Source organism: Ochotona curzoniae, unplaced genomic scaffold, assembly GCF_017591425.1.
Source record: "Ochotona curzoniae isolate NIBS_2020 unplaced genomic scaffold, NIBS_Ocur_1.0 contig_883, whole genome shotgun sequence".
In the NCBI taxonomy this organism is placed as follows: domain Eukaryota; kingdom Metazoa; phylum Chordata; class Mammalia; order Lagomorpha; family Ochotonidae; genus Ochotona; species Ochotona curzoniae.
This window is the reverse complement of record NW_024466599.1, coordinates 54,424,892-54,447,445: the sequence shown is the minus strand read 5'-3', so window position 1 is coordinate 54,447,445 and position 22,554 is coordinate 54,424,892. Positions and strand designations below refer to the sequence as shown.

General features: G+C 52.0%; 1 protein-coding gene across 1 annotated transcript in view; it reads right to left on the bottom strand.

The window, feature by feature from the left end:
- Nucleotides 1-9,078: 9,078 nt before the first annotated feature.
- POLR1A (RNA polymerase I subunit A) overlaps nucleotides 9,079-22,554 on the bottom strand; it is a 63,934-nt gene continuing 50,458 nt past the window's right edge. Inside the window, exons 23-34 of the mRNA XM_040993585.1 lie at nucleotides 22,222-22,443; nucleotides 21,245-21,459; nucleotides 20,478-20,645; nucleotides 19,666-19,801; nucleotides 19,048-19,205; nucleotides 14,904-15,030; nucleotides 13,127-13,237; nucleotides 12,370-12,645; nucleotides 11,094-11,294; nucleotides 10,240-10,357; nucleotides 9,659-9,823; nucleotides 9,079-9,358 (exon numbers count right to left, since the gene is read on the bottom strand). Of these exons, the coding sequence (XP_040849519.1) occupies nucleotides 9,258-9,358; nucleotides 9,659-9,823; nucleotides 10,240-10,357; nucleotides 11,094-11,294; nucleotides 12,370-12,645; nucleotides 13,127-13,237; nucleotides 14,904-15,030; nucleotides 19,048-19,205; nucleotides 19,666-19,801; nucleotides 20,478-20,645; nucleotides 21,245-21,459; nucleotides 22,222-22,443 (1,998 nt within the window). The 3' untranslated portion in view covers nucleotides 9,079-9,257. The remainder of the gene's footprint in view (nucleotides 9,359-9,658; nucleotides 9,824-10,239; nucleotides 10,358-11,093; nucleotides 11,295-12,369; nucleotides 12,646-13,126; nucleotides 13,238-14,903; nucleotides 15,031-19,047; nucleotides 19,206-19,665; nucleotides 19,802-20,477; nucleotides 20,646-21,244; nucleotides 21,460-22,221; nucleotides 22,444-22,554) is intronic.

Sequence of the window (22,554 nt, the reverse complement as noted above, 5' to 3'; positions counted from 1 at the left end):
GCCCACTAGGACTCATGCGTAACGAGTGGTATTCTAACAGATACTACATGTGCCTTTCGCCCCCCACAGATTTTTTTTTATTGTAATAAGACATACATTAGCAAAAATTACTGCTGTAACCACCTTAAATATTGGTTCAGTAATATTAAGCACAACCATAATGTTGTGCAACCATTTTCACTGTTCATTTCCAGATCACACAAAACTGAAACTCTATGTCTATTGACTAACCACTCCTTATCCCCTCTTTTCCCAGCCTTGTCAACTGTTGATCTTCATCTTACTGACCTTAACTACTGCACTCCCTCCTTGACTCATACCATATTTGTGTGTTGGTGACTGGCTTCTTTCGCTTAGTGTAATGTCCTCCATGTTGCAGCATGTATGAGAATCTCATTACTTTTTCTGTTTCCTTTTTAAAGATTTGTTTATTTCCTTGAAAGTCAGAGTTACACAGCGAGGGTGAGGGTCAGAGGGTGAGATTTCCCATCTGTTGGTTCATTCCTCAGACAGCCACAACGGACAGGACTGAGTCAGGCTGGAGCCAAGAGCCAGAAGTTTTCTCTGGTTCTCCTACATGGGTTGCAGGGGCCCAAACACTTGGGCCATCTTCTGCTGCTTTTTCTATGCCCTTAGCAGGGAAATGACTCAGAAGTAGAGCAGCCAGGACAAGGACAGGCACAGGGCTTGGTGCAGTGGTCTAGTGGCTAAAGTCCTCACCTTGCATGCCCACATCCCATCTGGGTGCTGGTTCGTGTCTTTGAAATCCTGCTTTGGGTTCTTGTGTGTGTGTGTGTGTGTGTGTGTGTGTGTGTGTGTGTGTGTGTATCCCAAATATGGATGTTCTATCCTGGGGGTTTTCAAACATAAAGCAGTTTACATGGACCGGAGGAGCCGGGGGCTTTGCTGTGGTCCAGTGAAAATGCTGCTCACCAGCCCTGTAGGAGGCAGCCAGGCCTACAGTAGTCTGGAGTTTCCCCTTTCCTGTCCCTGCAGGAAAGGCAGTTTCCTGAGTCCCCCCACTGCTTTGCTGTTGAAGTGTTTCACTGGCAGACCCTGCCCGGGGAGGCAGGAAGGTTCTTGAGGGAGAAGAGCCAGCAACACCCCACAGCTTCCTCTTATGAAACAGGTGCTGGGGTTCGCCCAGGGAGGCTCACAGATGGTGAGGAGGTGGAACCACCACAGGTGGGGGGACACCTCCTGCACCTGCTTCTGCCACCACTGCCGACCTGCCACCTCTGGTGGGGTACAGAGGGGCAGCCCCTCTGGTGGCTTGGGAGGGTTGGGCCTAAGAGTCTGCATTTGTACAATTTGGAGGTGTGGCTGCTGCTGACCTGGAGACCACATTGTGAGGATCGGTATTCTAGAAACGGGAGGCTGAAAAGATGCTTTCCTGAAGACCAAGATACCTGAGTCCCTTCTCCCACCTTCTCTTTCTTGCTCCTGCGTTGACTTATTGAGCACTTACAACTGGGATGACAGAGAATAAAAGATGGTTGTATCATCCCTTTGCACAGTGAAGCCTAAAACTGGCTCTGCCAGAGGGTTGCTGGCTGCCCAGATCCCCCAGCTTGTGATGTGGCCTGACACCAAGGTGCCTGAGTGAGACAGCCCATCCATGGGGCAAAGAAGCGGGGCACACGGTAGTCTAGGCAAGGCCTGGACAGGCTGCTTCTGAGGACTCCCAGATCTGATGCCCCGGTTGGGATTTGTGTCAACTTTGGGCACAAGTTCCTCTCCTCGGGGTTTATTTATTCTTCTCTGAAATGGGGCCAAGATGTGACCAAGGGCCACAAGGGCTTGGAGAGGATCCTTTTGTGACTCCTTACAGCCAGGTTCCCTCTACAGGGAAGCCCCCGGGATCTGGGTTAACCCACCCATGTTCAGATCTTCATGACATTGTTCTTGACACTTCCAATCCTCCCTTCATCTTGCTTTGGGGTCCTTCGTGTCTCTGCAGAGCTGCTTGTCATTGTATCTGTTCTCGTTTCATCTCTTACAAGGTCAAGTGCAGCCCCATGCCCCAGCAGTTCTGTCTGTGCCTCCCAAGGAAGGTGCTCTTGGTGCCACCCACACCCAACACAGGGCAGATCCAGTCTAGGAAGCTGGTCCTCTGGGTCCGTCCAAACCAAGGGTTAGGAGTCGGGGGGTGGGAGGGGGAAGGAACAGGGAGGCGACTAGGAACCAAGGCTCTGTCAGTCACTGTCTGGCTTCAGATCCTCCCTCCAAGCCTTGTCAGAAATACCCTGGAGCAAGCTCTTCTAAGATGCAGAGTAACTATATCCCTCCATCGTCTTCTGGGGGACACTGGGTACATTAATATGCATCAAGGACATGGGACTGCATCCATGCCTGGCAAGCTCCAGGTGAAAGTGGGTATCTGGGGCCTGGCACAATAGCCTAGTGGCTAAAGTCCTTGCCTTGAATGCACTGGAATCTCCTGTGGGTGCCAGTTCTAATCCTGGCAGCCCCGCTTCACATCCAGCTCCCTGCTTGTGGCCTGGGAAAGCTGTTGAGGACAGCCCAAGGCCTTGGGACCCTGCTTCTGTGCAGGAGACCCAGAAGAGCTCATGGCTCCTGACTTCAGATCGGCACAGCTCTGGCCATTGCAGTCACTTGGGGAATGAATCATCAGACGGAAGATCTTTCTCTCTGTCTCTCCTCCTCTATCTATATATCTGACTTTGCAATAATAATAATAATAAAGTGGGTATCTGTTCTTGCAACCAAGTTCCACGTCTCACAGAAGCTACAATGTAGAGGCAGGGCTGTCTCCACCTTTCTCCTCACTTTTGGTCATTTTCTGCTTGCACCACAGTCCCTTTAGCACATCTGGACATGTGAGCATATGAGAAGTCTTTAAAGTATTCATGAGAATTGTCTATTCTGAAAAAACAAAATGATGCATGAGTTTTGAAACTGTTTTTTTTTTTTTCGAAAACAAGCTTATCTTTTAATTGCAGGTTTTCACCTGCTTGAAATTCCCTACTGTTTTCCAACTGAGGTTAATTGTGGGTAACTAAAGCCATAGAAAGTGAAATCACAGATAAGTGAGGACAATTGTAGTTAACACAGATGATAAAGGCAATTTAGTAATGCAACAAGAGGTGTTGGTGTTAGGTGTGGCAGATAAGTTACTGTGTGGCATACCCACTTCTCATTGAAACACTTCGGTCAAGTTTCAGTGACTCCATTTCTAATCCAACTTCCTTTTAATGTGCACATTGATGAACAGAGTAAAGGCTCAAGCACTCCTCTGAGGCAGACTCTCGTTTCAAGCTCCTGGCTTCAGCCTGGCCCAGCCCTGGCTGTTGTGTACACTTGAAGAGTGAACCAGTGGATGGGGGAATCTCTATATGTATTCCTCTGCTTTCCAAATAAAAAGGGAAAAAATATAATTTTTAAAAAGATTTATCTATTTTATTGCAAAGGCAGATATACAGATATACAGAGAGGAGGAAAGACAAAGAAAATCTTCCGTCCGATGATTCACTCCCCAAGTGAGCGCAACGGCTGGTGCAGTGCTGATCAAAGCCAGGAGTCAGGATCTTCTTTCAATGTCTCCCATGCGAGTGCAGGGTCCCAAGGTTTTGGGCCATCCTCAACTGCTTTCCCAGGCCACAAGCAGGGAGCTGGATGGGAAGTGGAGCTACCGAGATTAGAACTGGCGCCATATGGGATCCCGGTGCGTTCAAGGCGAGGACCTTAACCATTACACTATCGCACCGGGCCCCCAATTAAAAAAAAAAAAAACTTAATTAGCCAGTGTGTTGGTTCAGTGAGTTAATTCTCCACCTCCAAGCACCAATATTCCAAATGGGTGCCAGTTTGTGTCCCAGATGCTCCACTTCCCATCCAACTCCCTGCTTATGACCTGGGAAAGCAGCAGAGGATGACCCAAAACTTTGGGACCCTGCATGCACATGGGAGACACAGAAGAAGCTCCTGGCTCCCGGCTTGGATCAGCTTAGCTCTGGCCATTGCAAATACTAGGGGAGTGAATCAGCAGATGGAAGATCTTTCTCTGTCCTTTTCTCTATAAATTTGCATTTCCCACAAAAAGAAATAAATCTTCAAAAAAAAAAAAAAAACATGCCACAGAAGAAGAAGAAGAAGGAGGAGGAGGAGTAATAGAAGAAATGGAAAAAAGAACACTGAGGCTCACGGATAGGTAATTGCAAATTGAAGTATCGCTGAGAAGGCAGTGTCGTACCTACCAGGGCAGCTAAACATAAATCATTCCATCTTGTCAAAGAAGCAATGCTCACCCTGCTGTTGTGTGTAAGGTCTTATGTACACTTACCTCACGTCACTTCATTCACCATCTCCCTCAGAAGGAAACCGAGGTGCCAAGAGGCCCAGCCAAATCCTCTTAGGGTTCCACTGTGCATGGAGGGCTGCACATTGCAGGAGGTCTGGGACTCAGTGGCTCATGGTCCTGAGGTTTGACTGCGAGAGTGAACGTGCGACCTCAGCTTCATGTTCTCAAACAAACAGTGCAGATTAGGGAAGAAGATGGCTTCCTGTGGTCCAGCTGGGCCCTAGAGTGTCAGAAACTGGGTCAGAGGTGAGGCCATGGCCATAAGGCTGCTTTGGCTCCTGTAACAATAGTGTGGGCAACCATTCTGGAAAGCAGAACCAGGGGTGTGGGAGAAGCTCCAGGCTTTCCCAGTGAGGAAGAAATCCAGTCCTTTAGAGAGATCTAGAGGCCAACATGGTGGCAGGAACCATGGAGTTACCTCCAGAACGGAGGTGCCAGTGGAGACCCAGGGTAGTACGTCTGTACAATTAGACTGGCAGTCTTCTTGGAGTTTCATCATCTGGCTGGAGCACCCAGTACTTCTCACTTTCCTCCCCATGGACCCCAGTGTGGCCAGCTGGGCAGGGCAGGCCCCATGTGGAGGAACAGTGTGCACACACATGCATGATGCTCCCATATCAACAACAGATGGTGGCCTGAGCTCCCTGTTGGCCTGTGTGTTTGGGGCTTCAGGCTCTGGATCTTTAGCTTAGAATAACTTACCTAGCTCTGGAGGAGAACAGTTCCCCTGAATAGACCCAGGAACCCCCAGGGACCATAAATATCCTGGAGCAATTGGGAGTTCCAGGTAGAATACAGCCCCTTGGCTCACCACTCATAAGGGAGCAGCAGAGCAGCTCCAGGACCTGAGGCCAGATTCCCCTTACATATCCACAGTGGAACACTTACCACAGAGGGTCCCCTCCTGGCATGCTTGTCATTGCACTGGCATGAACTTTTCACCTGGACAATCAGCCTCTCTAATGTGCTGGGCTGGCGGTGGGAGGAGTGATGGGATTTCTTTCTACTGGCAGCATTCACTAGGGGGCTTTGCTGGACCCCCAGAGCGGCCTCCTTCAACTGCCCCTGGAAAGCCCTCAGACATCATGACATCCTTAGAACTTGTTGCACGTGCACACACGGACACACACACATCGCTTAGGTCTTAGAGTCCTGCTGCAATGACTCACCCCTTGAGAAGTCACCACAGAGGAAGACCATGGCTGCAAATGTCCACTCAACCAACGTTAACTATCAACATCAGCTGAATTGCAATTTCTGGATGAGGACCTGGTTATCAGTCTTTGAAAAGCTTCCCAGGTGGCTACAATGTGCAAAATTGATAGTCTTTCTTTTTTTAAAAAAGTTCTTATTTTTTAAGGTTTATTTATTTATTTCAAAGGCAGAGTGACAGAGAGAGGGAAACAGACCTTTTATTTGCTGGTTCACTCCCCAAATGAACACAACAGGAGTCTAGAGCTCCATCCAGGTCTCTGGTGTGGGTGGCAGGGAACCACACACAGCCTCTGTTCTAAGTGGATTTGGGCATAAAGGGGGTGGTGGTAGGGACCCCCGACATTTTTTGGTGGTTCAGATTCAAATAAAATTACACCAGGATTAAGAGGCCAGCAATATGTCCAGTGTTACTTCAACTGCTCTTACTCCAGGATATGGCTGCCTCTCCAAGGAGTTTATTCAGGGGAAATGGCTGATGGAGGACTCCACCCAATCAGACTTTCAGGGCCAATCTTTCCCATTTCAGGGGTGTTTTCTCATCTCTGGGAGAACCCAACTGAATTGCAAATTCAAAAATGTTAAGATAAGTAAGCAATGGGCTAAGTGGTTCCCAAGTCTCAGCAGGTGCAGCCTACATAAAGACCCCACATGCAATCAAAACACAGCTCCTGTCAAATTATCATAAGGAACCATTTTGCACCTGTTAGGAAGGAGGCTCTAAAAAAAAATGAAAGGACCAGGAGGGAGACATCAGAATCCTCGCACACGGTTGGTAGAATATAAAACGGGTACCATGGGAAATAAGACATTGGTTTCTCAACAAGTGGAAAAAGATAATCACTCTATTGACTCAGCAATCAACACTTGTAGATATGCATCAAAGGAAGAGAGGATTGGTGAGATTTGTGTACCCAAGTCCAAAGCATTATTTGCAATGCCCAGGAGGTGGAAGCAACCCAAGTGTCCATCAACAGATGAAGAAATAAATGTCACATGTCGCCACAATAGAATGTGGCTGATGCTGTCACAGGACATGGATGAATTTAACATTACACTAAATCAAAGAAGCATGTCATATAAGGACAAAAACTAGGATTCCACTTTAATGAGGCACCTAGAATAGTTGTATACATACAAGTTTAATGATGTTTTCTAGGGGCTTTGGAAAGGAGGGGATGGGGAGTTAGTGCTCAGTGGGTATAGGCATTTATTTGTTCATATATTTGGGGTTAAGGAACAGTGGAAAGTTTCAAGTTTTAGGTGTGTCACCCATGTCTCACAGGCTGGTGGTGGTTTTGGTGAGAACTCAAAACAGCATTAACTGTTGAGAGCAAACAAGCAGGGGCCAGCTCTGTGCAGTGGGTTAAGCTGGCATCCCACATGAGGATCAGTTCAAGTCCCAACTGCTCCACTTTGGATCCAGCTCCCTATTTAATGTGCCTGGAAAAGCAGTGAAGGGTGGCCCAAGTGCTTGTGCCCTTGTCACCTGTGTGGTAGACCCAGCTGGAGTTCAGGGTTCTCGGCTTGGGTCTGGCTGAGTGCACAGAGTAAACCAGCAGTTGGAAGGCTTTTCTCACTTTCCTCCCGCTTTGTAATTCTGTCATTTAAATACACAAATACAATCCTTTTAAGAAAGGACATCCAAAATATGTCTGTCTTCCAGAAAAAGAGAGCAAGTAGGTGAGGGACATCACCCCTGAAGGGGCAAGGACATGAGACAGTGGCTGCTGGCAGCACTTCAGGTGTCAGAGTACATGTGGCTTTCATGGGAAGTCTGGGGGTCCCAGCAGATCACCAGTGTCCATTTCCTTCTGATGAATGATTCTACAGCCTGTTCCCTATTCTGCCCAAGTTTTGGCTTGGACCTAACTACCCTTGGCTCTTGTTCTCAAATGCATGTTTACAAGCAGTGTATTTATGATCCCAAGAATCTTCTAAAGACAAGGCATCTGGGGCTGCCAAGGCAGCCACCCTGAGGCCTCAGGACAGAGCGTGCAGTCCTGGAAGGGGGAAATTTGCTTGCTCGCTAGGTTGTGCACCATCTGGAACATCTGATGGGCAACCAGGTATGTTTCATCTGCATACATCTGGGAAGAAACAGGTGTAGAACACAGGTGCTCAGGAACTGCAAGGATGGGTGGGGGCAGGAGGCTGTCACTTCACAGCCCAACATGTGTCCAGATCTGACCAATACAATGCTGCCCATATTCAGGGCTTGCTCCAACACCTCCATGCGCTCAGTGATGGGGGAACTCAGTCATCTGGCCAGTCGCCAGGTCTGGAGACCTGATGTGGTCTCCTTTGGACCTTCTCATTAAACAGTGAATTTGTCCTTAAGCCGTAGCATGAATCCCTACCCTGCAGTCTGGGCCTCTAGGGAAAGGTTTTGTGGTGATTTCCTCATCTCACCCCCATGGAAGCTGTTATATATCCCTGTGTTCAAACCCTGGGGACCCTCAAGTCCTGGCCTCCCTCAGGCTAGTCCCTCAGGAGGGACTGGCCATATGTATGGAGGAAGCAGCAGGGTCACACTTTCACGACAAGGCCTCCCTGTAACCTTTGACCCTAACCTTGCGGCCACAGTAAGGGCCCTCCCCCGACCCTGGGCAAGGTTAGCCCCTTGGGCCCACAGGCTTCTGCCCCTGCCTCTCCAGGTTAGCAGGCCAAAGCTGGCTCTGGAGAATGCCCCAGGGCCAGGTGGGGGCAGAGGGCATGGAAGCTATAGGGCTGGGCTTTGTGCATGTGTTCTTGGCCAGTTAGCAGCAGGCAGCCTCAACTTCAACTGCAGAAATTGAGAACCAAGGGAAAAAATTAAAACAAAACAAACAAACAAACCCAAAACAGAACAAGAATAAAAAAAAAAAATCAAGCCTTTTTATTCTCACAGCAGTTAATTTCAGTGATATTTATCACTCAGCCTCAACTGGGACAATATTAGACCAAAATAGCAGCAGCCTCTGGCTTTGCAAAGCCCTAGGACAAGTCTTCTCTGCCTTTTCCATCCACACTGTGGTATCTGGCTGCAGGTGCCAGGCACAGAGAGCCCTTGACCATGGGGACATACACCTTGATGCTGAACGGAGGGCAGAGCCAGGCAAAGCCGGACACACAGTGGTCCCTGGTCATGACTTGTGATTTTCTGGGTTGCAGTGAGCTTCTGGAGCCTGGAGAAACTGCCTCCACCACCTTGGCAGGATGCTCGGGCCTCAGGCACAGTAGGTGAGCAGATGAAGGCCATGCCATCATATAGTTGGCTCAGGGAAGAAGTCTTGCATGGGGCCCTGCTCCAGGGACAGAAGCAGCTGGGAAGAACAGGTCACAGGACAGCAGGCTATGTGTTGCCTTCCTTCTCCCAGAAGTCCCTGGACTCCCCCTGCAACCCCTGGCAGCTCACAGCTCTGGGGGTGTGTGGGATCCCCAGCAGTGAAGCATCACTCTCCCTTCCTTCTTCCTGGGGTTCTGGGATTTCTGCAGCATCTGAGATCCCCTACACCACAGGTGAAGCCCCCATCCATCTTGGAGTGGCTCAGTGGGGTGGGGAGGTCCTGAGACATGATGGGTTAGGATGGGCATTTCCGTCACTTCCCAGGGAAGCTGGCCCAGACTGGAGGCCAGCTTGCTTTTGCAGCTCAGGGCATGCTGTGCTCTGCCTTTGAGCCCTCAGCGCCCTGGGACTGTGTCTCATGGTCCTTTCACGCAGAGGGCAGGCCAGCGGCAGTGGCTATCTCAGGGGCTGCTTGAGCTCAAACAGGCCTGTCCCACCTTTGACGACCTTCCCGACCACAAGGCAGGCTGAAGGGGACCTCAGCTCGTCATGGGATCCTGCGGGAGAAACAAGGTCGTGAGTCAGGTGCTCAAGGGGGAGGCTGGGGGAGATGTGAAGGGCCTGGGCTGGGCTCAAGGACGGACAGGCTGGTCCTCAGTCTCTGAGGCTGAGCCTGACAGCCAGCACTGCCTCAGCGTGCGACTCCCTTTACATAGGCACAGCATATGCATCTGCTGCCTGCCCTTCCTGGCTGCCAGGACAGCACGGCCGTGTGTGTGTGTGTGTGTGTGTGTGTGTGTGACCATGTGGAAAAGTTGGGTGGGGCGAGGGAAGGTTGGGAAAAATCCGGCACTGACCCATCATGGTGGCCTGCTTCAGGAACTGGAAGCTGGTTTCGAAAGTCATCTGCTGCAGAGGCGAAGAGTTGGACCGAATCCCGAAGCGGTTCAGGGGCTTGTAGACACCCTCGAAGCACATGTAGTCGGCCACCAGGGAGAGGTGGCGAGGGTCCACGGCGATGCCTACGGGCAGGCGGGTGGTGTTAGGGAGCACAGAGGGGTCAGCTGAGCTGCTTCTAACAGTACCTTGTACCCCTCATCTGGGGAGCTCCTGTACCCCTTGCATCCTGCTTTCTACTTTGGCCAGCAGTGCCAGAACTAAGACTCTAACTATGTTTATTTGCTGGGGAGCAGAAACCCTGAAAGCAGGAGGAAGGGACTGGCCCGCCCAAAGGAAGCTTCCTCAAAGGGTCTAGCAGCGGAGGGGAGAAAGCCCTGAGGGCGCCACAGTAATGGCACTGCCACCCAGATACCTTCCCCTTCGGGGACTCCTACAGTGGTCGTGTCTCCAGAGTGCACATACCCGCTCCATGCACACCCAGTTCCAGCTCGGTGCCAGCTTGCCTGGCCAGCACCAGCTCTCAGGATGCTTGCCTTACCATAAACGGCAAACACGTCCTTGATCTCCTTCTCGATCACGCGCAGGGCAGCCTCGATGCCATATGTGTTGGCCATGGCATGGATGTCATTGGTGTAGAGGCGGCGCAGGTCCAGAATCTGAAGGGGTGGGAGGAAGGAATGTTGTTGGTGGTGAGTGAGGGGTGGGGACAGCGGCCTTGCGGTCCCTTCCTGCTGAGTGGAGCAGATGATAAAATGTAGAGAGGCTGCCCGGGATGAGCAGGAGGTGAGGCTGTGGGTTCTCAGCTCTGTGTTGCTGTCATTATCAGAGTCCCAAGAGGACCAGCGGTGAATGCCTCAGCAAGTCATGTTGTTTAGGCATGAACGGACCTGGCTCGCTTTTAAAGGAATGCCTCTTATACGACATCAGTCACCCCTGGGAACCAGGGCAGCCACCTACAATGTGAACATCAAGCTCCTGGGGTGCTCTGTGTGGGGAAAGGCTGCTCACAGGAGCAGCAGGAGGCCGTAGGGTCCAAGTGCACAAGGCACAGGGAACTCTGCTGGCTTAATAGGAGCAATGGAGAGTGGGCTGGAGGGTCCTGTTCCTCAGTGTTCTGTGAGGGGAAACCCTTGTAGCCCCAGGGCCTGGCGGAGAGCCAGCTGGAAGGACCTGCAAGTCGAAAGTTCACAGTCCAGTTGAGAGGGCAGATGCTGCTGGGCAGTAGGTGGGATGGCAGTGCTGTGAACAGTGTGGGTGCTTGGGTACCTCAGCACCCACAACCTGGATGCACAAGCCATACCAGAAGGGCCAGGGGTCACTGGCTAGGGGACAGTCCCTAGGACAGACAGCTCGAGGGCAGGGCCACTGCCCCGACCTGGGGGACACACCTACCTCTGCGTACTTGAACAGCTCCTGCAGGTTGATCCCCTCCGTGTTGAGCACCAGTTCCTTCTCATTGTTACTGTTGGTTGTCTCATTCAGGAGGCACCGCGTGATGCCCTTGGTGGTATAGATGACAGCGCTTTGGGCCAAGGACACAATCAGGGAGCTCATGTCAAAGTTAATGTTCATCAGAGGAAGCTTCATGGTCACCTGCAGGAGGAGCGCGTGCTGAGTGGCGGTGGGGAGAGCCATGGCCCCATGGCAGATCCTGACAAGGCCTTCCTGGTGAGGTCCTTGGCTGAGAGGGTTGGAGCTGAATCGCCCAGAGCAGTGTAAGAAGTGTCAACTTTTACAAATGGTGGTGAAGACACTGAGACCCAGCCCATGCCACACTGTCCCAATGTCCTTTGCTCATGCACAGTCCCCGGTATGTGTTGTTTTATGCATGTGACCCCTCCAGTGAGTCTCAGTCTGCATTACTGAAGGGGAACCCTTTGATTCCCCTTTGGATCAAAGGGAGGACACAGGGTAAGCCTGTGCAGATGTTGAGGGAAACACAAAATCCCTCACTCTGAGAATACATTAGGGGGTCCTGTCGGGGAAGCTGGTGTGTTGCTGGAATGCCTGCAGACATATTTGCTGCACTTGGTGGAGTGGTAAATGAAATGCTGCATTTGAAATACCAAGGCCTGGTGTGATGGCACAGTGGCTAATCCTCTGCCTTGCAAGTGCTGGGATCCCATATGGGCACCTGTTTGTGTCTCAGCTGTTCCACTTCCCATCCAGTTCCCTGCTTATAGCCTGGAAAAGCAGCGGAGGATGACCCAAAGCCTTGGGACCTTGCACCCATGTGGGAGACCCAGAAGAGGTTCCTGGCTTTGCATTGGCTCAGTTCTGGCCATTGCAGCCATTTGGGGAGTGAACCAGCAGATGGAAGACCATCCTCTGTCTCTCCTCTCTGTAAGCTTGTCTTTCCAATTAAAAAGAAAAAAAATACTACTAGGACCTAAAAGGTCACACCAACATACTGGAACCACTGGAGATAACTGGCTCATGAGGGGTCTGAAAGTGACATTGTGAGGCTGAGCTTTGGAGTAGAGGGTCCATAGCTGTTACCAGACCCTAACAAGGGCCCGGTGTTGGCAAGGGGGCAGCCGATCCCCACAGGGCACGTGTACAAGGAACGAGCAGATGCTGAGAGGGCTAGCCAGGAGCACGGGGTTCCACAGTAGGCCAGCCAGGAGTGTGGGGCATTGCAACAGGCTGGCTATGCCAGCACACTGACCTGGCACCACAGGCTTTCCTCAGTGTCGTACTGATAGTCCTCGATGAACGAGTGGGCCTCTCTCACGGCCTGTACCCGGCGCTCCACTGACTCTGCTGCCTGGGGCTTCCGGCTGTGCAGGGGCTCCTGGGGCGTGTCATCCTCGGGGCCCAAGTCGCCCTCGGCATTGTCACCTGGCTCTTCTTGTGCCTCGTGGGTGCCTTCCGCCTGGGTCTCTTCATCTTCATTCTCTTCTCCCTCCTTCTCCTCCTCCTCTTCCTCACTCTCATAATCCACCTGGCAGGAAACGGAGCATAGCTGTGTTGCTGGAGGTGGCTGCATGGTGCTCACTTGGATCCTGCCAGTAGACCCAGCAGCCCTGCAGAGGTGATGTCTGGCCTCCGCCCATGAGACCTCATTCACACTTCAGGTTTCTGTGCTCTGGGCCAGCCCCTCTTGAGGCAGTGTCACCCCCCCCCCCCCCCCCCCCCGTCTCAGCATGTCCTCAGCACTCATCCACTTGCTGCAGGCCTTGCATGTGTGTACCCTCCCACAGCCCCGCCCTCTGTGATGCTGACAGTAGGGGACTGCATCTGGGAGTGGGTACTGTATGCTAGAGCCAGCTTTCTTGGCTTCAAATCTAATTCAAATCCAGGGACAGTCGGATCTAGAGGGCAGCCCTGGCCCAAGTCCTGTCCCCTAAGCCCCGCTGGTTCAGTGGAGACCTGGGGCTTCAGGTTTCCGGTGGGCAGGGCCACACACCCAAGGCGCCCCTCACCTCCTCCTCTTGCTTCTTCCTGCGTTTGGCATCAGAGGCATCAGCATCGCCCTCCTCAGCTTCAGCATCCACGATGTGGCCGTCCTCGTCCTCGTCCCCTTCCTGCTCTCCCTGTGGGTTGGGGAGCACAGAGGAAAGGATCGGCTCAGCATCTAGTGCTCAGGGAATAGTGAGTGACTCACCTGTTCACCCATCCATCCACGCAGCCATCAACACATCCACCGGCCACCTTCCCAGCTCTCTACCCAGGCCCAGTCACCCCCTGCCCACCATCAACCCTCCATCGGGTGTCTGTGCTGTGTAGTCAATTCAATGCCCTTTCAGTCTTCATATGCAAATCAATTCACCTTACAGATTTATTTTTGAAAAGTTCTTTCATTTGAAATATGGCACGTCATCTTTAAAAATTAAAGACAGGGGCCAGTGTTATGGCACAGTGGGTTCAGCATTCCATATGGGTGTCAGTTTGAGCCCCAGCTGCTCTATTTCTGATCCACCTCCTTGCTAATGTGCCTGAGAAAGCAGTGGATCATAGCCCCAGTGCCTGGGCCCCTGACACTCATGTGGGAGCAGGGATGAAATTCCAGGCTCTTGACTGTAACCTGGCCCAGCTCCGGCTGTTGTGATCATTTGCAGGAGTGTATCAACAGGTGAAGATCTTTCTCCATCTCTTCCTCTTTATCTCTGTAAATACATTATTACATCTTTTAAAACAGTAATAAAAATAGGTTCTAGGATTCAAGTCCCTAAGAAATAAGGTAAATAGGGCCCAGTGTGGTAACCTAGCAGCTAAAGTCCTTGCCTTACACGCGCCGGGATCCCATACGGGCACCGGTTCTAATCCTGGTGACTCAGCTTCCCATCCAGCTCCCTGCCTGTGGCCTGGGAAAGCAGTCAAGGATGGCCCAAAGTCTTGGGACCCTACACCCACATAGGAGACCCGGAAGAGGCTCTGGGCTCCTGGTTTTGGAATCAGCTCAGCTCCAGCTGTTGTGGCCATTTGGGGAATGAATCACTGGATGGAAGATCTTCCTCTCTGTACATCTGACTTTCCAATAAAAATAAAATAAATCTTAAAAAAAAAAAAAAAAGAAAGAAAGAAGGTAAGTATTGTTCTAACTATTTTTGAACAAACCCAGTTGTGGGGTGGGGGATGAGGAGGAAAGGCTGTTTAGGGGAGACAGTTTTCTCCCCCTGACACTGGCTTGTTTCTTGTCGCTTCCTTCTGAGTAGATCTAGAATGAAGATCACCTAGCCCTCCAAAGTTCCATGCTTGTTTGCGCTTGAGCTAGCCAGTCAGTGAGCTCACTGCATAGGAGACATGGTGTTTTTCTCTGATCTTAGAGAGGTGACGTGAGACCACCTGGCCAGGTGGGGATTCCCATTCCACATCATTTCCCCCATCTACTTGATGTGGCACCATTATTCTCAGACGCATGCCTTCCTGCCCCTTCCTTTCTCATCACCATGGCCAAACTCTCTGTTGTCTGGTTTCTGCTGGGGCCCTGGAGTTGCAAGTTCACATGACTTGAAACCACACAAAGGACTTCCAAGCCAGACCACATCATTCTGGAGGGCAGCTTCCCTGTTTCACTTGTTACACTAAGAATTAAATGTTGCCTCATGGCTCTCTCTGCGTGACATGACATAAAGCAGGGGCTGACCAGAGGAAGGCGCTCCGGAAGCAGGGAGAATAGTCACAGGACCAACCTAAGAAGTGAATCCCATGTTCTTCTGGGCCTGGGACCCCATGTAGGTCCCCTGGGGATTCACTCACCTGGTTCCTCCCTGACTGCTCAGCATCATCTAGATCGCGCTGTGTCGCTCTCCGAGTGTTCACGCTCCTGAAAGCTGAGGCTCTGCTGTTCTTCTTTTTGATGGATTCCATCAGAAGTTTGAAGAATCTGAAACAGGCAGGAGGTCAAGTGGCCCCCTTTTCGTGTCTGGTTGCAGGGGCAGGAGGTTGAGCACTTTCTAAGAGGACTGGCCCCAGGATAGAGGCCGGGCCTCTCCTCTCTGCTCCCTTTCTCCTCTTGCCTGTTGTCACAGGCCGGGCCTGGGCCTGTGCCATGCCACCCCATGGGGTATGGCTTGAACACAACGGCCAGCTTGCTGGGCTTTCATACCCTTCTCAGGAAAATGTGCACATCAGCATGCGCCATGCCATCTTGGTTTTAGGCTAACACCATCCCCCGTCTGACACCTTTCTCAGGGCCCTGCAGCAGCTCTCATAGCCAAGTTTGGGGAGCCCAGCCTGAGAGGAGGACTTTGCCTAGCCTGCCGCTGGCGGCATCTCTGGAAAGGAACTGCCACCCCTTTGGCGGGGGAAACCAAGAGGTATGACAGAAAATGCCAAGACTTCAGAAGAGTTCGGCAGAAGTACAAGGGATAACTGGCTAAATGATGGTGTCAAGCTAATGGATTAGACCACAGCACCTGAAAGGACCTGCCTGGAGCCCCTTGTCCCTTCTTCTACAATTCCTCGGGACCTCACCCTCTCATCTTCCCCAGGCCACAAGAGCACACCAAAGTCCGTTGCTGGCAACTGTAGGAGGCAGCAGGATCCCCCCTGCACACTCAGTTGCCCACCCACCCTGGCCCTCCTTGCCTCGCACCTCCAGGCAGGCTTCTTTCCTTGCCTCCCACATTCATCGAGCAGCCACCATGGGCCTGTCTGTGCTAGCCCTGGGGACAAGCAATGAGAAGCCGGGCTTCTGGCCCTTAAAGAGCTTGGGATCTCATCTTGAAAAAGTGTGTTAAATGTACAGTACCAGGAGTGAACATTTCATGCTATCTGGTGAGCTAGGGAGCGGGTTAGTCTGCTCATTCAAACCGAAGAATGTGACTCTGCCCCCTTGTTATTTATTCATTCAAAAATTTCAAGGCTTACACTTGGTTTTGCTGAGATTTCGGCCACTGGCAGAAAAAAAATGCTCTGCATACATTAATCTAGTAAGCACTTGTTCGCCATGGGACAGGGCCATCAGGGCTGAGGGACAGGAGGTGGGAGAGATGCTTCTGAGAGGACAGTCAGGTTCAACTTCCTGTCGTGTCAGACTGGAAAGGAAGGCCCCAACCTCCACTGCAACATGGGACCACTCTCAGCTCCTGCACGAGGCTAAGCTGGCACAGAATAGAGACAGATTGCCTTGGAGTGGGGCGTGGGCTGCTTCCTTCTGCTGGGGACTGGGGCTTACTGTCCTGTCGCCTCAGGTGCCCCTGCCACCAGCATTCAACAACCCACCTCAATCCCTAACTGTGCTCCTGATCCAACAACCCCTGTGTGTGCTTTGGGACTTTTTTCAAGCTTTTTGTTCTATCAGCAAATTCCTTGGCCCTTCTTCTACCCTCCTTCTGAAGGCAGCAGCTAAGTGTCGGTGCCAGCTCCTCCAAGGAGCCTTCCCTGATTCTCCCAGCTGGCAATCCTCTCTACCTTGCTTGCCTCTTTCGGTGACCAGGAGTGGTAAGAACTGGTAGAAGGCAAAAGAGCATGGAATCTCTGGAGTAGGGGGTGGCAGACACTTAGCTAATGGGCCAGAGTTCTTCTGGAGGTGCCAACAATGTGCCCTCTGTGATCCTGCCAGGAGAAGGGTGCAGCTGGCCCCAGGGTCTGGTTACGGGAGGTCGCATTAATCATCAGACTGTGGCAGCTGAAAGGGAGCCGGCAGGGAAACCTCCCACGCCCCTCTAAATAGTTGAGCACCAAAAACACAATCCTTGGTTGTTTCCTAAAGAGCCTGACAACAGCTCCACCACCTGCTGTTGAAGGTCAGGTTCACAGAGGCCAGCTCTGCAGATGCTGCCAGCTCAGTCACTTTGCAGCTGGGGACTGGCACCACTAGAACGTATGGCTCTGAGGTCTGGCTCCCTGCTCTTTGCCCCTGGCCACCATCTAGCTAATTCGCCCCAAGTCCTCCAAGGGAAAGGTGGCTGTCCACACAGACACAGCCAGAGGCCTAACGGTACCTATATATACCTTTCTGTTCTTTGCATCTCCAATCTGCGTCATAAGTCTTAGGATCCTGCAGCTGGGAGACAATGAAGGGAGAGGGAAGTGGTGGCGGGAATAGAAACAAAAGGGCATGGTAGAGATTAGGGAGAAGGAAGTGGGGAGCTGGCAGGAGAAAAGGCTTCTTGCACAAGTGTTGCTCTTGGAAAACATGCTGTCCTCCCCGGCGCTTCCTATGGGCTGGCAGAAGCCTCTCGTTCCCAGGACTGCCGGCTGCTTGGGTCTGACCACGAGAATTCAAACTACAGCCACCTGGTGGGCCTCACCTGGGCCCGAGGGCCTGCCTGCCACACGCCCAGCGCTCTGTTTATTGCAGCTTTCCAAGCGCCTGAGCAAAGCACAGATTAAGAGCTGAAGGAGCACCTCACTCCTGGGCACAAGCCAGGGTTGTTCACTAGGAGAAACTTGCAAAGGGGACTATTCACAATCCTGCAAAGTAATGTGAGTGCAAAGAAGCTGAACCCAGCTGGTGACATGCTTCATGCCACCCTGCCTTTGTGGCAGGGGAAGAGAAACAGGGTAACTCAGAGTATGCCCACTCTTGGACACTCTCCAGAGATGACTTGATTCTACTTCCCACTTCCCTGAGAAGGGCTGATGGGCCGGCACAAACAGCTGCCCCATCGGGGAGTTAACACTCCTTGCTGTTAATTAGCAAGCAGGCAGGCTGCTGCTTGTCCAGGTTTCCTGTCACCTTGCCCAGTGTCCCAGAGAGAGTTAGCCTAAAGGGGACAAACTGCCTCATCCTAGGGAGGTACCAACACGGGTGTTGCCGAGGGCCTGGCCAGCCACAGCTGTGTCCAGGAACTGTCATTTGGTGCAGCAGACATCTAGTCAGAGAGCCCTGTCCGAAAGGCTGTTACATCCGAGCTTGGCTCTCTCATGTCCACCAGCCTAAATGCCACCTGCCCAGTCAGCCCGAAGCTGGGCCCCCTCTCAGGACAGACCTGTCGCTGTGTCTGCCCCTGTGACTTGACCTTGAAGAGGCAGCACTCAGAACTGCAACTGCTCTGGGTGACAGACCGTGTGCAGAGGCCCATGGCAGGGTGCTACCCACAGGTAGGAGCTACGTGTCTTTCACAAAAACACTTGCAAAAACCTAAGAATTAGGTGCTGGTGCTCCAAAATTAGGAGGCTTCTGTTTTCATCAAAGCAAATGCAAGCAGCCAGGTCAGCAGAGAAAGAAAGTTCTATTCTTTTTTCCTTCAATGGGAAGATCTGGCTGGTCTGGCCCATAAGCCTGCACCTGCTCAACTGATGCTGGACCCCTTGGAATGAGTTCTACTGGGTTCAGTCATTTGGGGAGCCCCCAGTCTGCAGTTGTTTGAGCTTGCCCAGCCCCCAACGATGGGCAGCCAGCAAGTTACAAGGCTTGACTAGTTTATCCCAACTTGTCCCACTCCCTGCAAAGCCCTCCTTGCTCCTGTGCACCCAGCGCTGTGGCTGATGTTGCAAATGCCCAATGGTCACTTGCACTTATGTAAGAAGCCAAAGGTTGGCTCATGTAAAGACTGAGGTTTGGGGGCAGCATGCACATTGCTTGCATCTTCACAATATAAACACACTGAGAGCCAGGTTAGGCTGCCTGAATCCCATGTGGTCAAACACGAATTCCACACACAGAGGCAGTATGACGATGGGGCTCCCTTCTCTCTTTTGCACATATTCCCATCTCTTAATGTTCACGAGCCCAGGACAACTAATCCAAGAGGAGGAAATGGCTTTAGGGAGTGAATGTGTGGCTAATGGCATACCCACAAGCCACATGAGAGGTGACGCTTCCAGATAAGGCTGTCAGGCCTTTCAAGAGCTACTTTCCTTCAAGAGCTCATTCGAGCAAGAGCGCCACCTCCAAGGAGTCCCATGGGTTCTTAGGGTTAAGGTCAACAGCAAAAGAGGTCCAAACCCTGACCTTGTCTCCATGAAGTGCAGGATGTCAGCGGGTCTCAGGCACTTCTCCTGCTGGTAGTATGCATGTGGCAGGAACTGAAACCGCAGCTCGTACACCCGGAATTTGTTCTGCTTTTCTCCCATGCAGAAGGACTCCTGAACATCCAGTTTTTGCAATACCTACAACCAGATGGGCAGAGAGAAATGGACCTGTCCAGGTGCTGGGTGCTTGGCGATTTAGGATTTGGAGGGGCAGCAGCTGGGCCTCAACCCTAAACATCCCCAGAACATTCAACTAGTGTGCATTTCCCAATGGCAGGGTGGGTAAGGCGCAGAGCCTTCAGAAAATGGCCTGTTTCTGTTAGATATGAGTTCCATAGAAGCTGGTAAACTAAGCTATCCCAAGCAGATTTCTGATTTTATGTTCCAGGCCCAGGAGGATCCTGCAAAACTAATGACGATCTTAACAACATCTTGATTTGTGGCTGCTCAGCGCATGGCAGAGGCAGCGCCTATCTTGCTTGTGGATCTGAGCCATTCGCAACAGTCAGCAAAGTCAGTTCCGTATCAACTGTGGGGGTGGGGACCCAGGAACATGCCTGTACCGCAGCTGCAGCTGGGGCACGACGGGGACAGTTACCTCTCCTAGGCACACCCGAGTGAGCTGCTTCTTCAGGCTTTTCACTTTCTTCTGGGCTTTCTTGGTGTTGAACACTGGCACGCTCATCATGGGTGTCTTGATGTTGGCACTGGCCACCATGAGAATCTCCCGGAGCCTGTAACAGACCATGGGTACAGCTGATCATCGGAGGGAATGACTGCCCAGCAAAAGCAGAGCTTCTCAGGGTGTCAGTGCTCTTCTCAGATCCGACAGAGGCTATGTGGTCTCGCATGGGAGGATGCCCATAGTGTGAGAATCAAACAGGCTTGCTTCCAGTCACAGCAGGTGCTTATGCAGAGCCCGGCTCTCCCAGACCAACTGGACAGTATGCCTCAGCCTCCTGCGTGCCCCGCAAAGTCAAGAACCCATGTGGGGTCCACCTACCTGTAAGAAGTAGTGGCAGGGCCAGCGACTGATGCAAGTGGGCCTGACCCTGCACTCTTCCTCCTCAGCCAATGGCCATCAGACTGCAGTGTGCATCCACTAAATGAAGGACCAGGTCAGCTGGGTCAAGTCAACAGCCGCCTTGGAGTTGGGCAACCAGATGCCCTGCCTGGGACTTGTTAGCATCACCTTTGCTTGTGAGTGTACAGCATCTTGGGTGACTCTGATGTAGGCACATGGACAATGGTGATTCCTGACATGTTGCAGAGATGGGCTGGGATCGAGAAATTCCAGGCCCACACTGATATGTGCCCATTTCTCACTAGCTCTCGCTCTCCACTGCATGACACTTTCCCTGGGAAGGTGTGAGCACAGATCCAGGCCTGCGCATCCTCACGGCCACATACCTTGGAATACCCAGGGTGACGTTCATCTCGCCTCTGCCTGCGAAGTGGAAGGTATTCAGGGTCATCTGTGTGGAGGGCTCCCCGATGCTCTGGGCAGCCAGCAGGCCTACAGCCTCGCCTGGGTCGCACAGGGAGCGCTGCCACTTCAGCTGCAGCAATGTCCTCAACCTGCAGAAGGCGAGGGTGATGTGGGTCAGGATCAGACAGCGCAGATTAGTGATACCAAAAAACCCGGAAATGCAGACCCCTGCTTCTGTCTTGCCTTGCTTTTCCCAGGCATGTGGTCTCTCTAATCTTTAAATTCATCCCCCACTTCATGCCCCACCAGTGACCCTGGGGCTATCCCCAAGTCACACAGCACAGAGCCCAGAGGGATGGCTGAAGTGCTGGACGCTGCTGCTTGGTCTGTCCGTTTTTGCTCCAGAGGCTCCTGTGTCCACCCCATGCTGGTTACTTCCAACTTCCACGCAGTCAGGATTTCTGGGTCAGATTCTCTTTGCTTTGCCCACTCCATACTGCCCTGGGTCCTGGGATCACATGGGGGCTAGGTTCCTTGGCTTTGCTTAGGCATGTCTACCAGGCTCAATCCTCTTCCCTGCCTTGGCCCTGATGAGGATCAGGTGTCCACCTCTGCTCACCTGATCAAGACCCACCCACCTCTCCCCTGCTGGGGCCTCAAACCAGGAAGCCATCCTCTCCTTTAGGAGAGGGGCTGCAAGGCAGAAATGACCTCCCACACATGCCATACCACAAACCAGCGCCATTACCTGTCCAGAGAAAGCTCTGATTTCTCATAAGTAGTTTCTGCTTGAGCTGCCCACTCTTGACTGTAGTCATCAACCTTCTTTTCAAACGTCTCAGACACAGACCCCAAGTAGATGTCTGGGCGCCAGACGGAAAGACTGGGGTCAGGGCAAGGGGCTGCCTTCTTTTGGTACTTCCTTCGGCTCTGCTCGTCCAACTCATACCACATCTGCAGCATCTGTAAGAGGGGAAGGATGGGTCTCAGCTATGCGGAAAAGACCAGGAACAGACTGCTCCTCCTAGAAAGCTTGCAGACCTACAGAAACGTTGCTGAATGGAGTACCTTACCCCTCAATGCATGCAACAGGGAGGAAGTTAACAAGGCCCAGGGCACACTGCCTGACTAGGACTATCAGTTTTTGTCCTGGTCCAGTCAAGTCCAAGTGCAATGATTATGTAACTTAGACTGTCCAAGCTTAGATTCTTTTAGGGTAACATGAATGATGATGCTGGGACCCAAGGTCAGACCAGGACTGTCCTTGGTCCCCACCTGGACAGCTATCATGAGTCACATGACTGGGCTAAACCATCATATCCTAGGAACTGGGCTCTTTCACATGCACTGTGCTCCCCCAAGCCCGTGCTCCAGGCTACCCATGCCTGACAGCTTCAAAGAACTCAGCTGTTTTGACCAATCCTCCCACCCCATCTCCAGCAGCACACAGGGAGAGAAAAGTGAAACTGGACATAATGTCCTTGACCAGGGCTCCTGTCCAATGGCCTCTGCTACTCCCATTCCTTCACTCATGGGGTGGTGAGGAACCCCTCAAATCATCAACCCTAGTAAATTTCCCCAACTGTACCCTCAGCCTGTGAAAAGTCCACTCCTCACCTTGAATTTGAGTGTCATGTGTCCTGACTGACTGGGAGCAAAGCCAGACCCCATTATTAACCCCTCTGTTAGGCATCAGCAGCACCCCACGTTCCCCCTCTGCATCACCTGCTGAGTTGCTGGGCTGCGGCCATTCTGGTTTGTGCCCTCAAGGTTCAGGGCCCTCACGGCCGCCTGGATTTTCTGGGAGTAGCGGAGGAAGGCACCGGTTCTCAGCAGTGGGTTGGCGTGCTTGCTTTGCCATTTTTTGATGGCTCGGGAGTGACGCAGAGCCTTCTTACAATCTGCTCTGGCTAAAACTTCATGGAGATGCTTCGATTTCATTATTACCTGGATATACAGACCGTGCACAAAGAAATGAGGGCATGGTGGAAAGACCACATCACACATCTTCTGGGGTATAGCTGGCCAACCTGGAGCCTGTGCTTTGTGCAAACTGGA